The sequence below is a fragment of the Meles meles genome, chromosome X, assembly GCF_922984935.1.
Source record: "Meles meles chromosome X, mMelMel3.1 paternal haplotype, whole genome shotgun sequence".
Taxonomy (NCBI): domain Eukaryota; kingdom Metazoa; phylum Chordata; class Mammalia; order Carnivora; family Mustelidae; genus Meles; species Meles meles.
Genome location: NC_060087.1, coordinates 90978116 through 91005088, shown reverse-complemented (window position 1 = coordinate 91005088; position 26973 = coordinate 90978116). Strand labels below are relative to the sequence as shown.

Sequence of the window (26973 nt, the reverse complement as noted above, 5' to 3'; positions counted from 1 at the left end):
AAACAATAATAGCTTGGATTCTGAAAGATATCCTTTGTATTAGGACACAGAGCAATGATCACATGATTGATAGCTACAGGAAAATAAAAAACAAAAAATAGAAAGTTTTAAAGTATTGGCATGAACAGGTTAAAGATGGCTGGAGGAAATTCCTTAAACATATATTTTGAGGCTAATTTTGAGACTAATGAAGATATAGATCTTCAATGGTTACTGTGTGTCCCTGAAGACAATTGTATTCAAGACTCAGAATCCTAATCCAAACTATTCTCAACATTTTTTCTATACCACCAACATGCCTGAAAGCGATGTAACAGTAGCACATTAAAGTAATGATTTTGACATTGGGATCGTGGGAAGGATATAGGAATTTCCAGGCAATATGTCTGTAGTTTGAAAAAAAACTTCCATAGAGTAGCTAATGGGCATTTCAGAACATAAACAAGCATATCTGTACACACATTTAGTTATTCAATTAATGCTCTGGTGCTTACAATGAAAGTTAGAACAAGAGATTGCACAAAGATGTATATGAGCATATACCCACCCAAAACACAAGATGCATTATTAATACAAAGTTTCCCATTTTTATTACTGGTACAGATTTCTATAGTGTTTCCTAGTATTACCTTGGTTTTGTTTCCATGAGGAGAAAAGAGTGTTTTGTTTTGTTTTGTTTTGTTTTCTGGCTGAAAGACTTTTTTAAAAAATTAGTGAAATCTACATCTTTCTACAAATTTGCTTTCTTTATCATTTCATCAGCATTTACTTAAGAAATCAACAAAGGGATATTTATATGTAAATTTCTTTAAGAATGCATTTTTTTTCATTTTATTTATTTTTTCAGTGTAACAGTATTCATTCTTTTTGCACAACACCCAGTGCTCCATGCAAAACGTGCCCTCCCCATTACCCACCACCTGTTCCCCCAACCTCCCACCCCTGACCCTTCAAAACCCTCAGGTTGCCCCAACCTCCCACCCCTGACCCTTCAAAACCCTCAGGTTGTTTTTCAGAGTCCATAGTCTCTTATGGTTCGCCTCCCCTCCCCAATGTCTACAATAGCCAGACAATGGAAAGAACCTAGATGTCCATCAACAGATGAATGGATAAAGAAGATGTGGTATATATACACAATGGAATACTATGCAGCCATCAAAAGAAATGAAATCTTGCCCTTTGCGACGACGTGGATGGAACTAGAGCGTATCATGCTTAGTGAAATAAGTCAATCGGAGAAAGACAACTATCATATGATCTCCCTGATATGAGGACATGGAGAAGCAACATGGGGGGGGGGTAGGGGGATAGGAGAAGAGTAAATGAAATAAGAATGCATTTTTATATAGCGCAACTCTTTCTACTAAATTGTTAATTAAGAACTGCTTTAAGCTATAACTTTAGCTTTGAGTTTTCTGGGGTTGTATGTGCATTTTATAATAGTAAATGGTTGAAATGGAAAAATAAATGTACTGGAACACATACGCTTTATATGGACTGATCTACTATGTTTTACTAAAGTTTACCAGAAAGTCCTGGGAGTCCAGGGGGTCCTGGGATTCCAAAGCCCGGCTGACCTGTCAGAGCATAAACCAAAAATCTCAAATAGATAATAATAAATGAAACAAGGACAAATTATTTTGGATCATTCAGTTGTTTACTGAGTGCTACAATGTTATATGTTATACAAAAGATGCAGAAGATTAGTTTCCAACATGGAACCATAATTCTAACATGAGAAAACTATAAAAACATATTCTACTTGTGATAAGTGTTATAAATATATCTTTGTATACACACAGATCTATAAATGGAATATAGATTGCATAGTGAAACAAAGTCATGCAGAAAAGATAAAAGCAGCTGGGTAACTTCACATGAAAAACTGGGGAAGAAATGATATAGAGTTTTTTATAAGAAGGAGGTATCCTGATTGATAAACGTGAAGTAATATTCTTAGTATAGATTGCAAGAAGATACTTAGGAAGGGAAAAGTGTGTAGTAGCTTAGAGGTTAAGAAGATGTAATTTCATTGTGGGTAAAAAAGAGCAAAAGTTAAAGAAGACAAGGAAGAAATTAGAAAATTGGGAATAATAAAAAATAGAGTACCTGGTTCGCCCTTCTGCCCAGCTGGTCCAGGAATACCATCTTGACCTGGGTTGCCTTTTTCACCTGGAGGTCCTGGTGGCCCAGGATGACCTCCACCACCTAAAAGCACAGGGTACAGAAGGTTATACCTATCCTCCCAATTCCCATTCCTTCTATATTCCCCATTCTTTCCATACAAGCCTCAAATAGTTCTGTTCAAATGACACAAAGTACCACTGAGACACCCCTTTAAATCACAAAATGAATGCTGGAACACTGAAAAGAAATAAAATAAAATAAAATGGAAAAAAATAAAACACAAAATCTTGTGAAAAAGAAGCACATAAGAAATAAAGGCTGATAAGAAGAAGGAAGAAATTTATTATAATCTCAGTACCCAAAAATTTTAGTTTCTCATTTTAATCTAGCTTTAGAATATCAAGGAGAGTAAGATGTGGAGGTGGAATGGGGTGCTATTACAGGCCTCATATATGGGGCCAGAAAAGTGACTTGCTTTAGAATTCAGTGAATAACAGTGCTATACTTTGCTATTCTGAAAAACACCAGACCTTCCTCTAATTGCAGGATACTTGAAATAACTATCCCTGGGAAGAACCCCCAAATAAGGCTCCAAAGTAATAATTTTAAGTAACTTTTATTAAGAGTTGTTCACTTCAGGGGCGCCTGGGTGGCTCAGTCGGTTGGGCGTTTGTCTTCAGCTCAGGTCATGATCCCAGGGTGCTGGGGTTGAGCCCCATGTCAGTGGGCCCCTGCTCAGTGGAAAGTCTGCTTATCCCTCTCCCACTCCCCCTGCTTGTGTTCTTGCTCTCACTATCTCTGTGTCAAATAAGTAAATAAAATCTTAAGGAAAAAAAAGAATTGCTCACTTTGTACATAACAAGTAGTATTAAGTGAATGATCATCATGTTTCCTTGTGTTAAAAATGTTCACAGCTCCCAGAAATGATTTGACTTTCCCAAAATGAATATGAGTCTTAGTTTTACAACTAATCCTTAGGTTTTATCTTACCTATAGGACCAGGTTCTCCTGGAAGGCCAGGGTTCCCAGGAGGACCATTAATACCTTTTGCTCCAGGAAGTCCTGGGGTTCCTAGAATAAAGAGTTCAATTTAATAATAAAATAAAAACTGCACTGTTTTAAGAATTACAACTCAAAATTACAATGTATATCATTAGCACAGAAACAGTGAAGAATGGGGGAAAAACAAGGAAGATGCTGGTATTTGCTGAACATTTTGAAGGGTAATTTTAAGTTTTAAAGTGATTTATCCAAAGGCTGGCATTATAATATATTCATAATAAACATAATCACCACAATACCACACTGGTAGAACTGGTAAGATTCCATTGTGTGGATATACCAAGTTTTTAATTCGTTCATCTATTGTCGGACATTTGGGTCACTGTCAGGTTTTAGATACTATAAATATATATTCTATTTATGGAAACCTGTCCCATTTTCAGTTTTTAGCTATTATGAGTAATGCTGCTATGAATATTTCTGCACCAGTATTTTTGTGGAGATATATATATATATATTAATTTATCTTGGATAAATACCTATATAGGAATGGAACTGCTGAGACAGAGTAGGCATATGGTGCACCTCATTAAAAAAAAAACAACAAGTTGCCAAACCATTTGACATTCATAACAATATTTAAGAATTCCATTTGCTCCAGATCCTTGTACAACATATGGTGATATAAGTTGTTTTAATAGTAACCATTCTGGTAGGAATATAGTGCTAATTCATTGAGGTTTTAATTTGTATTTCTCTGATAGCTAATAATATTGATCACCTTTTTATGTGCTTATTAGCCATCCATATATCTTCTTTTGTGAAACATCTGTTCAAAGTTTTCCCCATTTAAAAAAAGTGGATTGAACATTGAGATATCGCCTTACACTAGTTAGAATGGCCAAAATTAGCAAGACAGGAAACAACATGTGTTGGAGAGGATGTGGAGAAAGGGGAACCCTCTTACACTGTTGGTGCGAATGCAAGTTGGTGCAGCCACTCTGGAAAACAGTGTGGAGATTCCTCAAGAAATTAAAAATAGAGCTTCCCTATGACCCTGCAATTGCACTGTTGGGTATTTACCCCAAAGATACAGATGTAGTGAAAAGAAGGGCCATCTGTACCCCAATGTTTATTGCAGCAATGGCTACGGTCGCCAAACTGTGGAAAGAACCAAGATGCCCTTCAATGGACGAATGGATAAGGAAGATGTGGGCCATATACACGATGGAGTATTATGCCTCCATCAGAAAGGATGAATACCCAACTTTTGCAGCAACATGGATGGGACTGGAAGAGATTATGCTGAGTGAAATAAGTCAAGCAGAAAGAGTCAAGTATCATATGGTTTCACTTATTTGTGGAGCATAACAAAGAACATGGAGGACATGGGGAGATGGAGAGGAGAGGGAGTTGAGGGAAACTGGAAGGGGAGATGAACCATGAGAGACTATGGACTCTGAAAAACAACCTGAGGGTTTTGAAGGGGGGTGGGGGGGGTAGGAGGTTGGGGGAACCAGGTGGTGGGTAATAGGGAGGGCACATATTGCATGGAGCACTGGGTGTGGTGCAAAAACAATGAATACTGCTATGCTGAAAAGAAATTAAAAAAAAGTGGATTTCCTATTCATTTCCTTAATGGTGTTTTTTGATGAAGAACAGAAGATCTCAGGTTCTTTAAAAGAAAAAAAAGTGTGGAGCCTTTGAATATCTGTATTAAAAAAATGAACCTTGACCCCTACCTACTTCACACCATAAAAATATTTTTATTTGAACAAGTCATAAACCTAAGTATAAAAGCTTAAATATTAAATGTTACAGAAAAAATAGAATATTTCCATAAACTTTAATAGGCAAATATTTTGAAATAGGAGTCAAAAAGCACTAACTATGAAAGAAAAGTAATAAACTGAACTTTATTAAAACTAACTTTTGAAAAAAATAACTTTTGATCATCACATAACAGTATTAAGAAAATATCACACAACAGCATTAGGAATGAAAGGCAAATTTGAGACACAAAGAATGTATTTGTAATACATGTATCTGACAAGGGCTCATATTCAGAATATATAAAGAACTGTCCTGTGTCAATAAGAAAAAAGGGTAAACAATCCAATAAATGTGAGTAAGAAAACATGGAGCAGGCATTTCAAAAAGATGCTATCCAAATGGCCAGTAAGTATATGGCAAGGTGTTTAATATTGTCATTCATTTAAAAATATAAAATAAAACTTCAGTATGACACTTCTATGTACCCACCAGAGCAGCTAAAATTAAAAAGACTGACAATACCAAATGAGGTGAGGACATGGGCAACTGGACAACATTTCACAATACAAAGTACTAACCACAATATAATCACGACAAGAAACCAGGAGCCATACAGGAACATTTCACACATTGCATGTGAGGCTGTAACTTATAAAATCACTTTGGAAAACCGGCATCATCGACTAAAGTTAAATGTATACCTACTCTATGATTCAGTAATAATACTATGAAGTTATTGTCTAAGAGAAATGAGTATATATGTCCACAAAAAGACATCTTAAAGAATGTTAACAGCATCTTTTTTAATAATCTCAAACTAGAAACAACCCAGAAGTCCATCAACAGGTGAATGGGTAATTGATTTTATGTATTTCTTCAATGGAATATTATAGAGTAATTATAAAAAAAAAACCAACCTACCGACACATGCAACAAGATAAATGAATCTTACAGACATGAGTGAAAGAAGCCAGACAGAAGTATATAACCTGTATGATTCCATTTATATTAATTTCAAAAACAGGTAAAATTACTTGATGATAATAGAAATCACAGTAGTGGTTACCTTGGGAGGTGGTTTCACTGTGAAGGGGCCTGGGTAAAACTTTATGATGCAAAGGAACTATTTTATATCTTGATATGTGTGGTGGATAATCGAATATATATATGGGTGAAAACTCATCTATAGTCTTGTACATTTTACTCTACATTATACTTCAGTAAAATGTTAAGGAAAAGAAAACCAAAGGCCCACTCTATCCATGCCACTGTGCAATCCAAAAGACAAACAAACAAGTGAAATATAAGCATAACCAGAGCAGATAGTATAACAAGGTAGTTCAGGCTACCTACTTGACTATAATGCTAAGTCCCTTTGATTGCATGACTCAGTCCTTGTCATATAAATGAGCTGAAGAATTGTCCTACCAACAGCCACCCCACTGTGTGCCCGAGCACAACTCTCTAAGAGAATCAGCAGCAGGCTAAAGTTTGGTAGTGTATGTTATCACCTACAAAAATAGTAAGGCCTCTTAATTGACTTGTGGCTAGCAGTGAAAGATTGAAAAATGCTCTATCAAATAATTTTTGCCCACAGGATATTGTCCTGCTGAGCTGGTAATACTCATTCTCATTTTATACAGAAAGAAATTTGGGCAAAGAAAAGTTAAAAGAGCTGGTTCAAGATTATGTTGCTAGTCAGTATCTCATTGGGAAAGAGAATAGCAGTCTGCCTAATAAGAAGTTGCTCTGTGGGATGGGTTAGAGTAGATAGGAAGGAGAGAAGGAAGCATTTGAGAAAAGGAATATTACCAGGGAATCCAGGAAGGCCTGGTTGTCCTTTTGCTCCAGGGGTCCCTGGTAATCCAGGCAAACCAGTATCTCCCCTAGAACCTTTGATTCCAGGGTTTCCTGGGTATCCAGGCAGACCAGGTTCACCCTAAAACCATGAATAAGAAGATAAAACTGAGTCTCTACATGATGTAGATTGTATAACAACATAACATTATTTATAGAGCTTTTATTTTATGTCAGGCACTCTGCTAAGTGCTTTACAGAAAATGCTTTGTTTAATCACTTGCAGAAATTTAACATGAAAATGCTTTGTTTAATCATCACAATAGCTCCTTGAGTTAGGCTTTATCATCTCTACTTATCTCTACTTATAAATGAGAAAACTGAATGTTGGAGAATTCAAGTGCCTAGTGGCAGAATTAGAATTTGAACCAAGGTCTGTCAGACTCCAGAGTTCATGCTATTTCTACAATACGTAGATGTATTACTCATCAATCCTTAACACTTCAGTAAGAAATACACTATCCCATTTTACAGTGTTGCAACTAATAAGTTGTGGAGTCTGCATTTGAATCCAGATAGTCTGATTTGAATCTGTGATTGTTATCCCTAGTATGCTACAATGAAATTCAATGCTTACAATAATTATGTCAAACAATAGTTACAGAAGGTTCTACTGTAAAAAGTAAATTTAATCTTAACATTTAGTGTTTATGCTTGCCTAGGTGAATAAGATCATCTATTTGTGACTTAAATGATTCTGCATTATGGCAAAAGCCTTTTCAACTAATTCCTTTTCTCCTTATATCCCATTGGGCTGGGAATATATGTATTTTGATCTGAAACCTTATAACTCAAACATCTAGCACATTTTTATACACATAATAGGTACACAATTAAATTTTGGATTGAACTGGTTCCATCTTAGATATTTACACAGAAAAGCTTTGAACTATCAAAATTCTTCTTGTTATTCATGAACCAATGACATTTATATGTCAAAATGAAAAACAAGAAGAAAATTCCAATAGTCTGCTAATGGTAAATCTGAAAGGCAATAAACAAGCTTCTGGTGACTTATGATAAAGTATGTTAAGTTCTATAAACAACCACAATCTGTTAATTTCAAATAGCACTCAGTTCCCCACTATAGTTCTCACCACTCTATGACCCTATTCTAAATTGTATAAAGAACATTTATATGTAAATATAAATATAAATGTATGTAATATGTATGTATGTAACATATGTAAATATGTAAATATTTCACCAGGGCTTCTGAAAAGGACTAAAATTTTCTAGTTTAAGTTTTATCTAAGTTTTTATCATTCATTCAGAAAAAACAATGCACTTCCAAAAAGGTAAGCAAGAAGAAATTTTAAAAAAAGAAGAAGAAGAAGAGCATACTAGGACATCGACAAACTGGCCAGAAATCTTATAAATCACTCTGAGAAAGGACAGTTCTATTTACAAAGCAAAAGCTTGACATGACTTGAATAGACTTAAGAAACAAATATCTACATTTCTTCAAATGTCATCCTTTGATAGAATTTTATTTAGATAACATTGACATATAACATTAGTTTCAGGTGTACAACACAATTTGATATTCGTATACACTGTAAAATGATCACTACAATAAATCTAGTTAATATCCATCACCATATATAGTTAGAAAATTTTTGGTTCTTGTGATAAAAACTTTCAGGATTTACTCTCTCAGCAACTTTCAGTATACGACAGAGTATTAACTATAGTCACCATGCTGTACATTACATCCTGATCACTTTAGTTTATAGCTAAGTCTATACTTTTTAAACCTCTTTACCCATTTCACCCACCTTCCAATATTCCACCCCCATCTCTGGCAACCACAACTTTGTTCTCTGTATCTATTAGCTCATTCTTTAAATGTTTTGTCTATTTATTTATTTTTAGATTCCACATATAAGTTAGATCATACGGTACTGGCCTTTCCCTAACTTATTTCACTTAGCATAATGCCCTCAAGGTCCATCCATGTTGTCACAAATGGCAAGATTTCATTCTTTTTTTTTTTTAATTTTTTTTTAAGATTTTATTTATTTATTTGACAGAGAGAAATCACAATTAGGCAGAGAGGCAGGCAGAGAGAGAGGAGGAAGCAGGCTCCCTGCTGAGCAGAGAGCCCGATGGCGGGACTCGATCCCAGGACCCTGAGATCATGACCTGAGCCGAAGGCAGCGGCTTAACCCACTGAGCCACCCAGGCGCCCAAGATTTCATTCTTTTATATGGCTCAGTAATATCCCACTGTATATATATCCCACATTTTCTTTATCTATTCATATACCAATGAACACTTAGGTTGCTTCCACATCTTGACTATTGTAAATAATGCTACAATAAATACGGGGATGGGTATATCTTTTCGGGTTAGTGTTTTCATTTTCTTTAGATAAATATCCAGAAGTGGAATTGATAGATCATATAATAGTTCTATTTTTTTTTAATTTTACTTAATTTTATTTTTTCAGTGTTCCAAAATTCATTGTTTATGCACCACACCCAGTGCTCCATGCAATATGTGCCCTCCATAATACTCAATACCAGGTTCACCCAATCCTCCACCCTCCTCCCCTCCAAAACCCTCAGTTTGTTTCTCAGAGTCCACAGTCTCTCATGGTTAGTCTCCCCCTCCAATTTTCCCCAACTCACTTCTCCTCTCCATCTCCCAATGTCCTGCATGTTATTCCTTGTGCGCCACATGTAACTGAAACCATATGATAACTGACTCCCTCTGCTTGACTTATTTCACTCAGCATAATCTCTTCCAGTCCCGCTCATGTTGATACAAAATTTGGGTATTCATCCTTTCTGATGGAGGCATAATACTCCATTGTATATACGGACCATATCTTCTTTATCCATTCATTCAAGGAATCTAGAAAGACCTCGAGGTACTAGATTGTAAGACTGATGAATCATAAGTTTAGACAAGAGATTTTGAGAGCAACTAGGGGGAAGAGATTCCTTATGTAGAGAGGAAGGTCCATCAGAAAAATGTCAGACCTGTTCACAGAAACGTAGCAAGCCAGAAAGGGCTGGCAAGGCATATTCAGGGCACTAAATGAAAAGAACATGCAGTCAAGAATACTTTATACAGCAAGGTTGACATTCAAAATGCATGGAGAGATAAAGAGCTTCCAAGACTGGCAAGGTTTAAGAGTACGTGACCAACAAGACAACACTACAAGAAATATCAAGGGGGATTCTATAAAAGAAGAAAGAACCCAAGACTGTCATAGAACAGAAATTTACATTCCCACAAACAGTGTAAGAGGGTTCCCCTTTCTCCACATCCTCTCCAACACACGTTGTTTCCTGTCTTGCTAATTTTGGCCATTCTAACTGGTGTAAGGTAATATCTCAATGTGGTTTTAATTTGAATCGCCCTGAAAGCTAGTGATGATGAGCATTTTTTTCATGTGTCTGATAGCCATTTGTACGTCTTCATTAGAGAAGTGTCTGTTCATATCTTCTGCCCATTTTTTGATATGATTATCTGTTTTGTGTGTGTTGAGTTTGAGGAGTTCTTTATAGATCCTGGATATCAACCTTTTGTCTGTACTGTCATTTACAAATATCTTCTCCCATTCCGTGGGTTGCCTTTTTGTTTTGTTGATGGTTTCCTTTGCTGTGCAGAAGCTTTTGATCTTGATGAAGTCCCAAAAGTTCATTTTCACTTTTGTTTCCTTTGCCTTTGGAGACATATCTTTTTTTTTTTTTCCCTTTTTATTTATTTTTTCAGCGTAACAGTATTCATTCTTTTTGCACAACACCCAGTGCTCCATGCAAAACGTGCCCTCCCAATCACCCACCACCTGTTCCCCCAACCTCCCACCCCTGACCCTTCAAAACCCTCAGGTTGTTTTTCAGAGTCCATAGTCTCTTATGGTTCGCCTCCCCTCCCCAATGTCCATAGCCCGCTCCCCCTCTCCCAATCCCACCTCCCCCCAGCAACCCCCAGTTTGTTTTGTGAGATTAAGAATCATTTATGGTTTGTCTCCCTCCCAATCCCATCTTGTTTCATTTATTCTTCTCCTATCCCCCTACCCCCCCATGTTGCTTCTCCATGTCTTGAAAGAAGTTGCTGTGGCTGGTATCGAAGAGGTTACTGCCTATGTTCTCCTCTAGGATTCTGATGGATTCCTATCTCACGTTGAGGTCTTTTATCCATTTCGAGTTTACCTTTGTGTACAGTGTAAGAGAATGGTCGAATTTCATTCTTCTACATATCGCTGTCCAGTTTTCCCAGCACCATTTTTTGAAGAGACTGTCTTTTTTCCACTGTATATTTTTTCCTGTTTTGTCAAAGATTATTTGACCATAGAGTTGAGGGTCCATATCTGGGCTCTCTACTCTGTTCCACTGGTCTATGTGTCTGTTTTTATGCCAGTACTACGCTGTCTTGTTGATCACAGCTTTGTAGTAAAGCTTGAAATCAGGTAACGTGATGCCGCCAGTTTTGTTTTTGTTTTTCAACATTTCTTTAGCACTTCGGGGTCTCTTCTGATTCCATACAAATTTTAGGATTATTTGCTCCAGCTCTTTGAAAAATACCGGTGGAATTTTGATCAGCATGGCATTAAAAGTATAGATTGCTCTAGGCAGTATAGACATTTTAACAATGTTTATTCTTCTGATCCAAGAGCATGGAATGGTCTTCCATCTTTTTGTGTCTTCTTCAATTCTTTCATGAGTGTTCCGTAGTTCCTCGGGTACAGATCCTTTACCTCTTTGGTTAGGTTTCTTCCCAGGTATCTTATGGTTCTTGGTGCTATAGTAAATGGAATCGATTCTCTAATTTCCCTTTCTGTATTTTCATTGTTAGTGTATAAGAAAGCCACTGATTTCTGTACATTGACTTTGTATCCTGCCATGTTACTGAATTGCTGTATGAGTTCTAGTAGTTCGGGGGTGGAGTCTTTGGGGTTTTCCATATAAAGAATCATGTCATCTGCAAAGAGAGAGAGCTTGACTTCTTCCTTGCCAAATTGGATACCTTTTATTTCTCTTTGTTGTCTGATTGCTGTTGCTAGGACTTCTAAAACTATGTTGAACAAGAGTGGTGAGAGTGGGCATCCTTGTCGTGTTCCTGATCTCAACGGGAAGGCTGCAAGCTTTGTCCCACTGAGGATGATATTTGCTGTGGGTCTTTCATAGACAGATTTTATGAAGTTCAGGAATGTTCCCTCTATCCCTATACTTTGAAGCGCTTTAATCAGGAACAGATGCTGGATTTTGTCAAATGCTTTTTCTGCATCCATTGAGAGGACCATGTGGTTCTTCTCTCTTCTCTTATTGATTTCTTCTGTCACATTGATTGATTTGCGAATGTTGAACCATCCTTGTAACCCAGGGATGAATCCCACCTGGTCATGGTGGATAATCTTTTTAATGTGCTGCTGAATCCTGTTTGCTAGGATCTTGTTGAGAATCTTGGCATCCATATTCATCAGTGATATTGGTCTGAAATTCTCCTTTTTGGTAGGGTCTTTGCCTGGTTTGGGGATCAGGGTAATTCTGGCTTCATAAAAAGAGTATGGAAGTTTTCCTTCTGCTTCAATTTTTTGAAACAGCTTTACGAGAATTGGTGTTATTTCTTCTTTGAGAGTTTGGTAGAATTCCCCAGGGAATCCATCAGGTCCTGGGCTCTTGTTTTTTGGGAGGTTTTTGATCACTGCTTCAATCTCGTTACTAGATATTGGTCTATTCAGGTTGTCAATTTCTTCCTGGTTCAATTTTGGTAGTTTATAGTTTTCCAGGAATGCATCCATTTCATCTAGGTTGCTTAGCTCATTGGCATATAACTGTTGGTAATAATTTCTGATGACTGTTTCTATTTCCTTGGTGTTATTTGTGATCTCTCCCTTTTCACTCATAATATTATTAATTCGGGCTTTCTCTCTTTTCTTTTGGATTAGTGTGGCCAATGGTTTATTGATCTTATTGATTCTTTCAAAAAAACAGCTTCTAGGGCACCTGGGTGGCTCAGTGGGTTAAAGCCTCTGCCTTCAGCTCAGGTCATGATCACAGGGTTCTGGGATCGAGCCCCATATCAGGCTCTCTGCTCAGCAGGGAGCCTGCTTCCTTTCCTCTCCCTCTGCCCCTCTCTGCCTACTTGTGATCTCTGTCAAATAAATAAAATCTAAAAAAAAAAAAAAACAGCTTCTAGATTCATTGATACATTTTACTGTATCTCTGGTTTCTACCTCATTGATCTCTGCTCTAATCTTGAAGTTGGTGCAGCCCCTTTGGAGAACAGTGTGGAGATTCATCAAGAAATTAAAAATAGAGCTTCCCTATGACCCTGCAATTGTACTACTGGGTATTTACCCCAAAGATACAGATGTAGTGAAAGGAAGAGCCATCTGTACCCCAATGTTTATTGCAGCAATGGCCATGGTCACCAAACTGTGGAAAGAACCAAGATGCCCTTCAATGGGCGAATGGATAAGGAAGATGTGGTCCATATAGACGATGGAGTATTATGCCTCCATCATAAAGGATGAATACCCAACTTTTGCAGCAACATGGATGGGACTGGAAGAGATTATGCTGAGTGAAATAAGTCAAGCAGAGAGAGTCAAGTATCATATGGTTTCACTTATTTGTGGAGCATAACAAAGAACATGGAGGACATGGGGAGATGGAGAGGAGAAGGGAGTTGAGGGAAATTAGAAGGGGAGATGAACCATGAGAGACTATGGACTCTGAAAAACAACCTGAGGGTTTTGAAGGGGTGGGGGGTGGGAGGTTGGGGAACCAGGTGGTGGGTAATAGGGAGGGCACGTATTGCATGGAGCACTGGGTGTGGTGCAAAAACAATGAATACTGTTACGCTGAAAAGAAATTTTTAAAAAGTGGAAAAAAAAATTATAGAGACAATCTACAGAAACAAGAACTTCACAGGCAACATGTCAATAAAAACGTTATCTTTCAATAATCACTCTCAATGTTAACGGCCTAAATGCTCCCATAAAATGGCACAGAGTTGCAGACTGGATAAAATGACAGAACTGGTCCATATGTTGTCTACAAGAGACCCATTTTGAACCTAAGGATACATCTAGACTGAAAGTGAAGGATGGAGAAGCATCTTTCATGTCAATGGGCCTCAAAAGAAAGCTGGGGTAGCCATTCTCATATCAGATAAATTAGATTTTAAACTAAGACAGTAGTCAGAACAGGTGGTGGGTAATGGGGAGGGCACGTTTTGCATGGAGCACTGGGTGTTGTGCAAAAAGAATGAATACTGTTACGCTGAAAAAATAAATAAAATGGAAAAAAAAAAAAGACTGTAGTCAGAGATAAAGAAGGACACTACATCATTCTTAAAGGGTCTATCCACCAAGAAGATCTAACAAATGTAAATATTTATGCCCCCAATACAGGAGCAGCCAACTACATAAGACAACTGTTAATAAGATAAAGAGTCATATTGATATGAATACATTAACAGTAGGGGATCTTAACACGCCACTGTCAGTAATAGATCATTCAAGTAGAAAATCAATATGGAAATAAGAGCATTGATTGACACATTGGACCAGATGGACCTCATAGATATATACAGAACATTCCACCCTAAAACAACAGAATACTCATTCTTCTTGAGCGCACATGGAATTTTCTCCAGAGTATTTTTTATTTTTCTGAGGACCCTCCATGCTGTTTTTTCATAGTGGCTGTATTAATTTACATTCTCACCAACAGTGCACAAGGGTTCCCATTTCTCCCCATCTTTGCCAACACTTGCTAAAACTTCTTGTTTTGGTAACATCCATTTTAACAGGTGTGAAGTGATATCTCATTGTGGTTTTGATTTGCATTTTCCCGTCAATGAGTTTTCAAGTACCTTTTCATATACCTGTTGACCATCAGTATGCATTCTTTGGAAAAATGTCTATTCAGTTGCTCTAGCCCATTTTAAATTAGATTCTTTATTTCATTTTTAATGGTTGTGTAAGTTATTTGCATATTATAGATATCAAGCCCTTATCAGCATATGATTTGCAAATATTTTCTTACATTCAGTAGGTTGCCTTTTCACTTGGTAAATTCTCTGGCTGTGCAGATTAGTTTGGTGTAGTCTCTCTTGATTATTATGCTTTTATTGCCTTTGTTTCTGGAGACACATCCAGAAAAACATTGCCAAGATCAATGTCAAGGAGATTACTGCCTGTTTTATTCTAGGAGTTTTATGGTTTCAGGACTTACATTTAAATCTTTAATCCATTTTGAGTTAATTTTTGTGTATAGTATAAGACAGTAGTAGTCTAGTTTCATTCTTTTGCCTGTGGTTCTAACTTTTCCCAACACCATTTATTAAAGCAACTGTGCTTTCCCCATTGTATGTTCTTGCTTTGTCATAAATTAATTGATTATATTTGTGTGGGTTTATTTCTGGGCTCTCTATTCTATTACATCGATCTCCATGTTTGTTTGTTTTTTTTTTTGTTTTTTTTTTTATTTTTTTTTATATTTATTTATTTTTTTTTCCATTTTATTTATTTTTTCAGCGTAACAGTATTCATTCTTTTTGCACAACACCCAGTGCTCCATGCAAAACGTGCCCTCCCCATTACCCACCACCTGTTCCCCCAACCTCCCACCCCTGACCCTTCAAAACCCTCAGGTTGTTTTTCAGAGTCCATAGTCTCATATGGTTCGCCTCCCCTCCCCAATGTCCATAGCCCGCTCCCCCTCTCCCAATCCCACCTCCCTCCAGCAACCCCCAGTTTGTTTTGTGAGATTAAGAGTCATTTATGGTGCCAATACCATATTATTCTGATTACTATGGATAGCTATGTAATACAGTTTGAAATACTGTATTACCTCCAGCTTTGTTGTTCTTTATCAAGCTTGTTTTGGCTATTCAGAATCTTTTTTGGTTCCATAACATTTTAGGGTTATTTGGTTTATTTCTTTGAAAGGTACCATTAGGATTTTGATGAGGATTGCAGTGAATTAGTATATTGCTTTGGGTAATATGGACATTTTAACAATACTAATTTTTCCAATCCATGAGTATCTTCACACTTATTTGTCTCTTCAATCTCTTTCGTCAGTGTCATAGTTTTCAGAGTATAGGTCTTCCATCTCCTCAGTTAAATTTATTCCTAAGTATTTTATTCATTTTGATCCAATTGTAAATGGGAGTGTTTCTTTAATTTCTCTGATAGTTGGTATTATATAGTATATAGAATATATAGAAATGCAACAGATTTCTGAATGTTGATTATGTACCCAGTGATTTTCCTGAATTTATTTATTAGCTCTAACAGTTTTTGGTGGAGTTTTTAATAAATATGAGTATAAAGTATAAATATATACACTCACACATATACATATATTTGTCTGCAAATAGTGACAGTTTTTACTCTTTCCTTTGCAATTTGGATGCCTTTCACTTCTTTTTCTTGCCTAATTGCTCTGGATAGGATTTCCAATGCTATGTTGAATAAAAGTTGTAAAAACTGGCATCCTTGTTTTGTTTCTAATCTTAGAGGAAGAACTTTGAGCTTTTCACAACTGAGTATGATGTTAGCAGTGGGCTTCTCATATACGACCTTTATAATATTGCAATATACTCCCTCTATACTCACTTTGTTCAGAGTTTTTATCATAAATGGATGTTGAATTAAGTCAAAAACCTTTTCTGCATCTATTGAAATGATCATAAGGTTTTTTATCCTTTATTTTATTAATATGATGTATCATATTGATTGATTTGTAGATGTAGACCATTCGTGCATCTCTGGAATAAATTTCATTTAATTGTGGCATATGATCCTTTTAGTTGTTACATTGTTTAATTTGGTTTCCTAATATTTTGTTGAGGATTTTGGCATCTATGTTCATTAGGGATACTGGACTGTAATTTTCTTTCTTTCTTCCTTTCTTTCTTTCTTTCTTTTTTTCCCTGTGGTGTCCTTGATGTTTTGGTATCAGTGTAATGCTGGCCTCATAAGATGAGTTCAAAAGTGTTCTCTCATCTTCAGTGTTTTGGAAAAGTTTGAGAAGCATACATATTAAATCTTTAAATGTTTGGTAGAATTCACCAGTGAAGTCGTCTAGTTCTAGACTTTTGTTCCTTGGGAGGTTTTCTGGATTACGGATTCAATCTGGATTGCTGTACTAGTAATCAGTCTATTCAGATTTTATATTCCTTCATGATTCAATCTTGGAAGATTGTATGTTTCTAGGAATCTATTCATTGTTTCTCGGCTCTCCAATTTGTTGGCCTATAATTATTTATAATAGTTTTTTATGATCTTTTATATTTCTGTGGTGTCAGCTTTAAATCCTTCCTTCATTTCTGATTTAATTTTTTACTTGAGACCTCTCTTGGTGAGTCGAGTTAAAGGTTTGTCAATTTTGCTTATCTTTTCAAAGAACCAGCTCTTAGTTTCACTGATTTTTTTTTTTTTTTTTGAGAGTAGAACATAACCATCTGTTTATTGCTAGGGATTAAAGATTGTGAAGACCTAAGATTGTAATGAGGGACAGGTGCTAATTTCTTTTTTTTTTTTATTTTGTATAAAATTCACTTATTACATTTTTTTTATTTTTTTTTAAATGTAAATGCCCGTGTTCTTTATTTATTTTTTTTTTCATGGCTTTCTCCCCATGAATCTTTTTTTTTTCCATTTTATTTATTTTTTCAGCGTAACAGTATTCATTCTTTTTCACAACACCCAGTGCTCCATGCAAAACGTGCCCTCCCCATTACCCACCACCTGTTCCCCCAACCTCCCACCCCTGACCCTTCAAAACCCTCAGGTTGCCCCAACCTCCCACCCCTGACCCTTCAAAACCCTCAGGTTGCCCCAACCTCCCACCCCTGACCCTTCAAAACCCTCAGGTTGTTTTTCAGAGTCCATAGTCTCTTATGGTTCGCCTCGCCTCCCCAATGTCCATAGCCCGCTCCCCCTCTCCCAATCCCACCTCCCCCCAGCAAACCCCAGTTTGTTTTGTGAGATTAAGAGTCATTTATGGTTTGTCTCCCTCCCAATCCCATCTTGTTGCAGAGGACATGAACAGACATTTCTGCAAAGAAGACATCCAGATGGCCAACAGACACATGAAAAAGTGCTCCACGTCACTTGGCATCAGGGAAATACAAATCAAAACCACAATGAGATATCACCTCACACCAGTCAGAATGGCTAAAATTAACAAGTCAGGAAATGACAGATGCTGGAGAGGATGTGGAGAAAGGGGAACCCTCCTCCACTGTTGGTGGGAATGCAAGCTGGTGCAACCACTCTGGAAAACAGCATGGAGGTTCCTCAAAATGTTGAAAATAGAACTACCCTATGACCCAGCAATTGCACTACTGGGTATTTACCCTAAAGATACAAACATAGTGATCCAAAGAGGCACGTGTACCCGAATGTTTATAGCAGCAATGTCTACAATAGCCAGACTATGGAAAGAACCTAGATGTCCATCAACAGATGAATGGATAAAGAAGATGTGGTATATATACACAATGGAATACTATGCAACCATCAAAAGAAATGAAATCTTGCCATTTGTGACGACGTGGATGGAGCTAGAGCGTATCATGCTTAGTGAAATAAGTCAATCGGAGAAAGACAAATATCATATGATCTCCCTGATATGAGGACATGGAGAAGCAACATGGGGGGGGTAGGGGGATAGGAGAAGAATAAATCACTGATCTTTTTTATTTTAAGTTGATAGAAACTTAAGTCTGAACACATTTGAAAACTACATTTTTATTCCCCCTTCATTTTATGTTTTTGATGTCACATATTACATCTTCTCATTTTGTGCATCCCTTAGCTGATTATTGTAGAGTTACTTTTACTTCTTTTGTCTCTTAATTTTCATACTAGATTTATGTGATTAATCCATTACTTTTACTATATATTTACTTTTACCTTTGAGATTTATATATTCATATGTTTTCTTGTCACTAGTGCACTTTTCTTTTCAACTTAAATATCTTTTTAATATTTCCTATAAGGCCAGTTTAATGGTGATGAGCTCTTTTAGCTTTTGATTGTTTGGAAAAATCTTTATCTCTCTGTCAACTCTGGATGACAACTATGCTGGGGAGAGTATTCTTGTTTGGAAATTTCTTCCTTTTAGGATTTTGAATATACTGTCCTATTCCTATTTGGCCTACAAAATTTCTGCTGAAAAATCTGCTTATAGTCTTATTGGGGTTTCCTTGTACCTAACAAGGGGTTTTCCTCTTGCTGCTTTTGAGATTCTCTAACTATTGACAGTTTACTTAAAATGTGTCTTACTGTTGATCTTTTTGGGTTCATCTTACTCAGGTCTCTATGGTCTTTCTTAATCTGAATGTTTCCTTCCTCATATTAGGGAGGTTTTCAGCCATTATTTAAATAAATTTCCTTCTCCTTTATCTCTCTCTTCTCTTCCTGACACCCCTTATAATGCAAATGTTATTGAGATTTATGTTGTCTCACAAGGTCCCTTAAGCTATCTTTACTTTTTAAGTTTTTTTTTTCCTTTTTGATGTTCTATTTGGGTATCATACTTGTCTTCTAGAGCACTTTCTTCTGCTTCATATAGTCTCTTTTTCAACACTCCCATGTACTTTTCAATTCAGTTACTGTATTCTTCAGCAAAACAGCTATCTCCCCCAGTCTTGAAGGAGTAGCCTTGTGTAAAAGATAGAACATATCCATCAACTTTAGACCTAAGTTCCTTGTTGTCTCTCAAACCTCTGTAATTGTCTAAGCAGCCTAATTCATTCTTGATATGTCCCAGTTGTTGAGGGTGTGCCAAGACCTGCCAGTGTTCTAAAGGGGGAATCACAGTTAGCACCCAGTTTCAGGCTGATTGGAAGCTAGATCCTCAGATAGCAATTTAAAGTATGCAATATATATGGTCCTGTGGTACCATAATAGTAAATCTTGCTGGCCTGCAAAGTAGATGGATCTGGAGGTGAGAAAAGTCAGGGCTTCAGACAAATGTATCAAATCCTTTCTGGGAGGTATCAGCAAGCTGTAGCAAGGCTGAGGAAGGATGCAAAGATGGCATCCTCCAGCCTTCATTCCCTGAGAGCAACCCTGTAGCCTCTAGATTTATGCCAAACTTTAAGTCTGCCCCTCAGGCTGAAGCTCCAAGACAAGTAAATAGGCCTTTTTCACAGACAGACTGGGGATTTGTTTCAGTACACTGTGTAGTGCTCTGGGGTGGGGGGTGGGAGTGAGGGGGGCAGGTGGTAGCATGCCAATAACTATCTCTCTAATTGTTATAGTCCTATGGGATTCAGGAATGCAAGCTCCTGGCCACCAGAGCCAGATGATTACGGAGTGACTCCAGTATGAACCGCAAGCACCTGCTGGCTTTTGTGGGGGCCACTGAAGAGCACAGAACTGGTATGTGGCTCTTTTGCAGGGCCACAGGAGAATCCAGGGCTGGTGCCTGCCTGCCATCTTTAGTGGGGCAATGGGAGAGTGCAGGGCTGGCTACACTTGCCAGTACTATCAAGGTAAAGGGAGAGTACAAAAATGGTGCCTGCCAGCACTTACAATCACAAAGAGAGTTCCAACATACTCCTGCCTCTCTGGCAGATGCTTTAATATTAGCAAATGAATCTCCTTCATATATAGTACAGGCACTTTTCACACTGCTGCTTTTGCACTGGTTCCTGAGGTGGGTATGTCTACATGCAAGCCCTTTAAGAAATCCATCTCAGTTCCCCCACAGCCCTTTGGATATAAGCCCTTTTGGTTTTCAAAGCCAGATGTTTTGGAGAATGGTCTCTCTGTTACAGGTCCCAGGGGTTAGGGTGCTTGATGTGGGGCATGAACCCCTAACTCCTCAGGGAGGCAGGCCAGATTTGTAAGATCCCTTCTGATTGTGGATCACCTTAGTGGGGGTGGGGTTTGGATGAGACCGTATCTCTGCCTCTGTTACCCGTTGATGTGGCACTTTTATTATTTGCTGTGAAGGAAGCTGTTCAGTTAGTTTTCAGGTCTTTTTCAGAGAGAATTAATTGTTCCCTATGTAGCTACAGATTTGCTGTGTCCATGGGAAGAGGTGTATTCAGTACCTTCTTAGGCCACCCTCTTGTACTGACCTACCAGTATCCTTGTTTTTAACAACTCACTAATTATAGAATTTTTTCATATGCTTGACATCCTCCAATCATACTATTATGTCTCCTGAAACTTTAATTCTACTCTCTTTATAATATAGGCAGTCTCACTTTGCACAACAGTATGGAACTATTAAAATGAAGATGAAAGCTAAAACCATGTAAAAGATTTCTTAATAATGAGAAAAATATGATTGTTCCCTTTAAAAGTTTTCCCCACAACTTTAAAATCTCTCTTCATGTAAGTTATACATGTATAGAGGAAAGTTAAGTATTGCTAAATTTGTTTTCACTAACTTCCTTGTCTGCACCTCTAAAGTCTCTCAATGGTGGAAGTGTCAACATTCCTATGGTTGGCTATTTTTCTGTACCCTTATTTATATTAGCTTTAAATGTCACTTCCAGTGTTATCACTTCCCATTTTTGCTGCACTTCCATCTTTGTTGGTTAATTTACTCTTTTGAGTATCCATATTTTTTTAAAATTCCACATTGGCTTATCAATGAGAGACAAAGAGGCGACAAAACTACATGTTTTGTTATTAGGGCATTAAGTGAATAACATTTTCACAAAGACTAATCACTGACAGAATTTGAAAGAAATGAATGAAATAACCATTCACTGAACATGATACACAAGTTATGTATATAGTGATTAATGGATTGAAGAGCTAATAGACCATGGTAACATAAGTTTGAACTATGTTGTTGTGGACTGATATTATTTAACTATATTGTGTTAACAAATTTGTGCATATCAGAACTGTGCAAAGTAAGAACTGTGCTATAAAATCTTATTTTTCTCAATGTGTCACCATTATATGATAAAACAATACCATCTGTAAGAAACAACAGACTATTTCAAATACAGGATTTCTTTGTTTTATCAACTCTGCAAGTATTTAAGTTTAGTGTGGAATTTGCTTACTGAAATATACTTGAAGGGTACATAGAGAAAGAAACCAAGTTAACCTCTTTCTTAAAGAGTTGAATATACTGTGGATATTTGCCAACTGAAACATTTTTTTCTGTTGACGTTCATTATAAATTCAGATATGAGTTATGGAATTTAGTTCCATTATATAAATGTTAACATTTGCTCAGCCCAGAAAAAAAATATTTATGAAAAATTTAGAAAAAAAATTAAATGAAAAAATAATTTAAATGGAATTTCAAATCAATTAGTAAAGAATGGAATCTATAACAGATGGGATTGGGTTATCTGGATATTTATTTTGAAAACATGAAGTTACTTCCTCACCTCACACAACATAGAGAAAGAAGCTCATGGATTAGAGATGTGAATATAAAGAACAAAATCATACAAGTACTGGAAGAAAAGACATAGGTCTATTTTTATAATATTATTTTAAAAACGGAAGTTTGTATAACAATCAGAAAATTATGCTCCTGATCTTTCCCACCAACTCTGCTTCCCCAAATCTCTCCTATCTCAGAATGTAGCAACTCCAATATCATACTTGTTCAGGATAAAAACTTAGAGGCATCCTTATCTTTCCTCTCAGAGTCCATGATATCTCTCCTCTAATATTCCATAAAGTAAATCTTTCTGTCTTGACCTGGAAAATAATATTCAGATTCTGAATGTTTCCTATCATTTCCATTGCTACCACCCTGTTCCACGCTATCAAGATCTCTGGTCTGTATTATTTAAATAGTGTCATAAGCAGTCTCACTGTTTTCATCCTTATTCCTCTATGATCTAGTTCCAAAATAGGAGCTATGATATATTCCCAAATTCAAGTATAATCATGTTACTCCTTCCAGTCACTCCCCATTTCACTCAGGAGTAAAATCCCTTTCTATTATCTATAAGGCTCTAGATAATCTATCTCCCATTACTAACCTGATCTCATCTCTTACGTTGTTTGACCTAATTCTGCTTAATCCACACTAGCCACCCTTATGTTCTTCAGACATATCAGGTATGCTCTCCCACCTTAGGGTGCTTGAATGACTCATTTCCGCACTGCATGTCACTAGATCAACTGTGTTCAGAGCAGCTTTCTCTTACTACTCTATTTCAAAATATAACAATTCTCAGCAATTCCTATCCCCAAGCCTCACTTAACTTTTGCCATACCTTCTAACACACTATAAACATATTTATTTTATTGACTAGATGCAAGCTCTGCACAGGCAGTAAGTTTGTTTCATTCATTTTCTATCTCTAGCACCTAAACACCTAAAATGGTACCTGGCGCCTCACCTCACACACTTATTAGGTACATTTTGAATGAATGAATAAACAATATTTGCCCATGTAAAAATTTTGTATGCTACATGATAAGTGCACAGCAACCAGGGTTTTAAGACAAACAAATGACTCACTGGGAGAAAACAACAGATATAATAGACAATAGATACATCTTTATGAAGTACTTCTATAAATTGATATAAAATACACTGGGTGTGGTGCATAAACAATGAATCTTGGAACAGTAAAAAAATGAAATAAAATTGAGAAAGGAAAAAATAAAAAATTTCTAAAAATTTTTAAAAAATGACCAAAATGTAAGGTCTGATCCTACTAAGTTTTTTTTTTAAAGATTTTATTTATTTGACAGAGAGAGAGATCACAAGTAGGCAGAGAGGCAGACAGAGAGAGAGAAGGAAGCAGGCTCCCTGCGGAGCAGAGAGCCTGATGCGGGGCTTGATCCCAGGACCCTGAGATCATGACCTGAGCCGAAGGCAGCGGCTTAATCCACTGAGCCACCCAGGCACCTCTGATCCTACTAAGTTTTAACTGAGTAAACTTAGGCAAATTATTCAAACTCTCTTAAAAAAACTGGAAATACACAACCAAATCCCCTCCTAAAAATGAGGCAAGAGTATGAAAAGACAATTTGTAGAGGAGATATAAGCATAAGAAACCTCATTCATGATTAGGAAAATTACATTTAAACAATGATACTCTACTTTTCACCCATTAGACTGACAAAATTTGAATGATTAATAATATCCAATATTTGTAAAATGAGGACAAAATAGAAAATTTCTTATACTGATGATATTATGAAGCAGCAGAGATATTTAAGAGAAAAATTAGTAATTATCAATATTAAAAAGGTACATATATGAGAGGTTCCAGCAACTCTACTTAGAATTTATTCTATGGCAATATTAATATTAATAATATTAAGATATGTATGTAAGATATGTATCTTACATATGTATGTAAGATATGGGTAAGAATCTTCAGAGCAACATATATTTGTAATCATGAAAATACAGAAACAACACAGTGTTCATAATAGGTTAAACTATTTATGGTCAATCCATACACAAAATACTATATAATTATGAAAATGAATGAGGCATTAATTAATGGGCTGATAAAGTTTGCTAAGACTTCCTAAGTTATGATAGCTGGGTCCAGACCAGATATGTAGTATGACTTTATATGTGTAAATAAAAACATAAGATATCTACATTTGGTAGATGCAGCATCATTTTGTGAATTAGTAACTGAGGGAAAATGCTTCCATAGTTGTAAGATGCTTTCCATTCTAAGATGCACCTCAATATCAGAGATTTTACATATAAAAAAACCTGAGTCTTAAAATTGATGAAATATCTAAAATATGTTCATGTTTATATACAAATAAAATATCTTCTGTAGACAAATACTAAAAGTGGTTAGGGAAGAACTATGAATTTAAGGTATGTAAATGTGTGGACAGAATACTTTTCATTTTACGTTGTTTCATACTGGTTGATTTTTAAAACCAAGTTGGTTACTATTAATATAAAAACTTTAAAAGACAAAAACCTAAATGAACTTACCTTTTGATCTGGATATTTCACTTTTAGGAATCTATATAGAATAAATAATTATACATGTGTCCACAGATATGTTTAAGAATATTCATTATGATATTAATTAGAACAGAATATCACGCAACTATGAAAAATAATGTACAGTGTTGTGATGAGCACGGGGTGTTATACCCAACTAATGAACTGTTGAACACTACATCAAAAACTAACGATGAAAAAAAAAAAAAAACTAACGATGTACTATATGCTGGCTAACTGAACATAATAAAAAAACGTACAGTGACAAAGAAAATTGTCTAAGACATAGTAAAAAAGAAAGATCAAAAAATATAAGCAATAAAGCAAATACAGAGTAGTGTGTATTCTATGACTCTATGCATATATAATACATGTAGAAAACCCAAAATTTTGTATATATACATAAAATATGTATGGCAAGGGATTCAAATCTACATATTATTATCAGTGGATCTCTACAGGTAAGGGAATGGAATAAAGAAGATATGTTATTAAAGGGATTTTCACTTTTACCCTTGATATGTCTGTATTATCATTTTTTAATGTAGTCATGTACTACTGGTAAAATTTAAATAGAAGAGAAAATATTCAGCATCATTTCAATAGACTTTACACTGTTAATTTGAAGTTAATATGCAGAACTTTCTCTTGATTATCTCTTACTATAAGTTGATTCACTATGCAATCAAACTAAAATTTTTTGTATACTATTAAAAAGAAATTATCTTTAAAACATTCAAATTTCATAAGTTAAATCATTGAGCAACAACAAAAAAGAGAGACAAAACAAGAAACAGACTCTTAACTATAGAGAACACACTGATGGTTACCAGAGGAAAGGTGGGTGGAGGGATGGGTTAAATAGGTGATGGGGATCAAGGAGGGCACTTGCTGTGATGAGCAGCAGGTGGTATATGGAAGTACTGAATCACTAAATTGCACACCTGAAACTAATATAACATTGTGTGTTAATTATACTGGAATTAACATTAAAATTTTTTTAAATTAAAATTAAAAAGGACAGCTTAAAAGGAAAAAAAACACATTATTCAGTACATTCTTATCTCAGTAGGAATTTTCATTAATTCCATGGAAGGTTAGTAACACCATTCTTTTCTTAATATTTCCTAGCTTTGTGGTCTGTCTGAATGATTAAACAGTATTGTGAGACAAATGATTAACCAGGAGAAAATATTTGCAATATATATAATAGACAATTGATGAATCTTCACTAAAGAGTACTTCCACAAATCAGTAGGAATTATTACATTTTTACATGGAATTAAGGAGCTATCAAATATTCATTGAGTCTAATGATTCTAAGATATGTTCTAAATTTGATTGAGAAACACTACCAAAGTGTTCACACTGACTAGGTGCATGGAGAGACATGTAAAACTGTTTCAAGTGCACTATCTCTCATATGCCATTAGGAATACTATGGCATTTCATTATTTGCATGAGTTACTTTGTCTATAAGTCTCTTCATATTAGTTAATAATAATATTAGGATATAGATCAACATTCCTCCACTAAGATGGGAAAAGAAAACCAAAGCTAGGCAGGAATACACCTTTGGTTTACCAAATTACACTCAGAGATTCAGATAGAGGGAAAACAAAGAAATCAGAATGTTTCCCCCCACACACCTTTTTGTGATTGGCTACAAACTCTAAAACCCTTACAACTTAAGAGAAAGCAGGAGGAATGAATTTTCAGAATATACCATGTCAACTGTATAGTTTGTTTAATGAAGAATTAGGAATGAGCACAGTATTTTTTAAAAAATCGTATCTGCTCAGGAATATGCCTAGAGTAGAATTACCTTTGGGCCAGGAAGACCAGGAAGACCAATGCCTGAAACACCAGGATCACCTTTTTCTCCTTTCTGTCCAGGTAATCCTGGGGATCCAGGTTGTCCAGGAACTCCAGGAGGTCCAGGAGACCCTTTCACACCCTGAGGGCCTATTGAAAATATTTAATATGCATTTTTTACAAAATATGCTTTATTCATGGCATATCTATGACACTTATGACTAAGGGAAAAAGTTTTTTTTTAAAGATTTTATTTATTTACTTGACAGAAAGAGATCACAAGTAGGCAGAGAGGCAGGCAGAGAGAGAGAGGGAAGCAGGCCCCCTGCTGAGCAGAGAGCCCGATGCGGGACTCGATCCCAGGACCCTGAGATCATGACCTGAGCCGAAGGCAGCGGCTTAACCCACTGAGCCACCCAGGTGCCCCAGGGAAAAAGTTTTTTAAAAAGAACTCTGCAAATTCTGAATTATATAATAATCTTTTACAACCAGGATT

At 36.2% G+C, this 26973-nt stretch overlaps 1 protein-coding gene across 2 annotated transcripts in view; it reads right to left on the bottom strand.

Annotated features, from left to right (window-relative positions):
* Nucleotides 1-26973, bottom strand: part of COL4A5 (collagen type IV alpha 5 chain) — a 250423-nt gene that overhangs the window by 29845 nt on the left and 193605 nt on the right. For both annotated transcript variants that reach the window (XM_045995411.1, XM_045995412.1), the window contains exons 36-40: nt 26488-26627; nt 6715-6841; nt 3118-3198; nt 2110-2208; nt 1527-1577 (exon numbers count right to left, since the gene is read on the bottom strand). In XM_045995411.1, coding sequence (XP_045851367.1) covers nt 1527-1577; nt 2110-2208; nt 3118-3198; nt 6715-6841; nt 26488-26627 — 498 coding nt within the window. The remainder of the gene's footprint in view (nt 1-1526; nt 1578-2109; nt 2209-3117; nt 3199-6714; nt 6842-26487; nt 26628-26973) is intronic.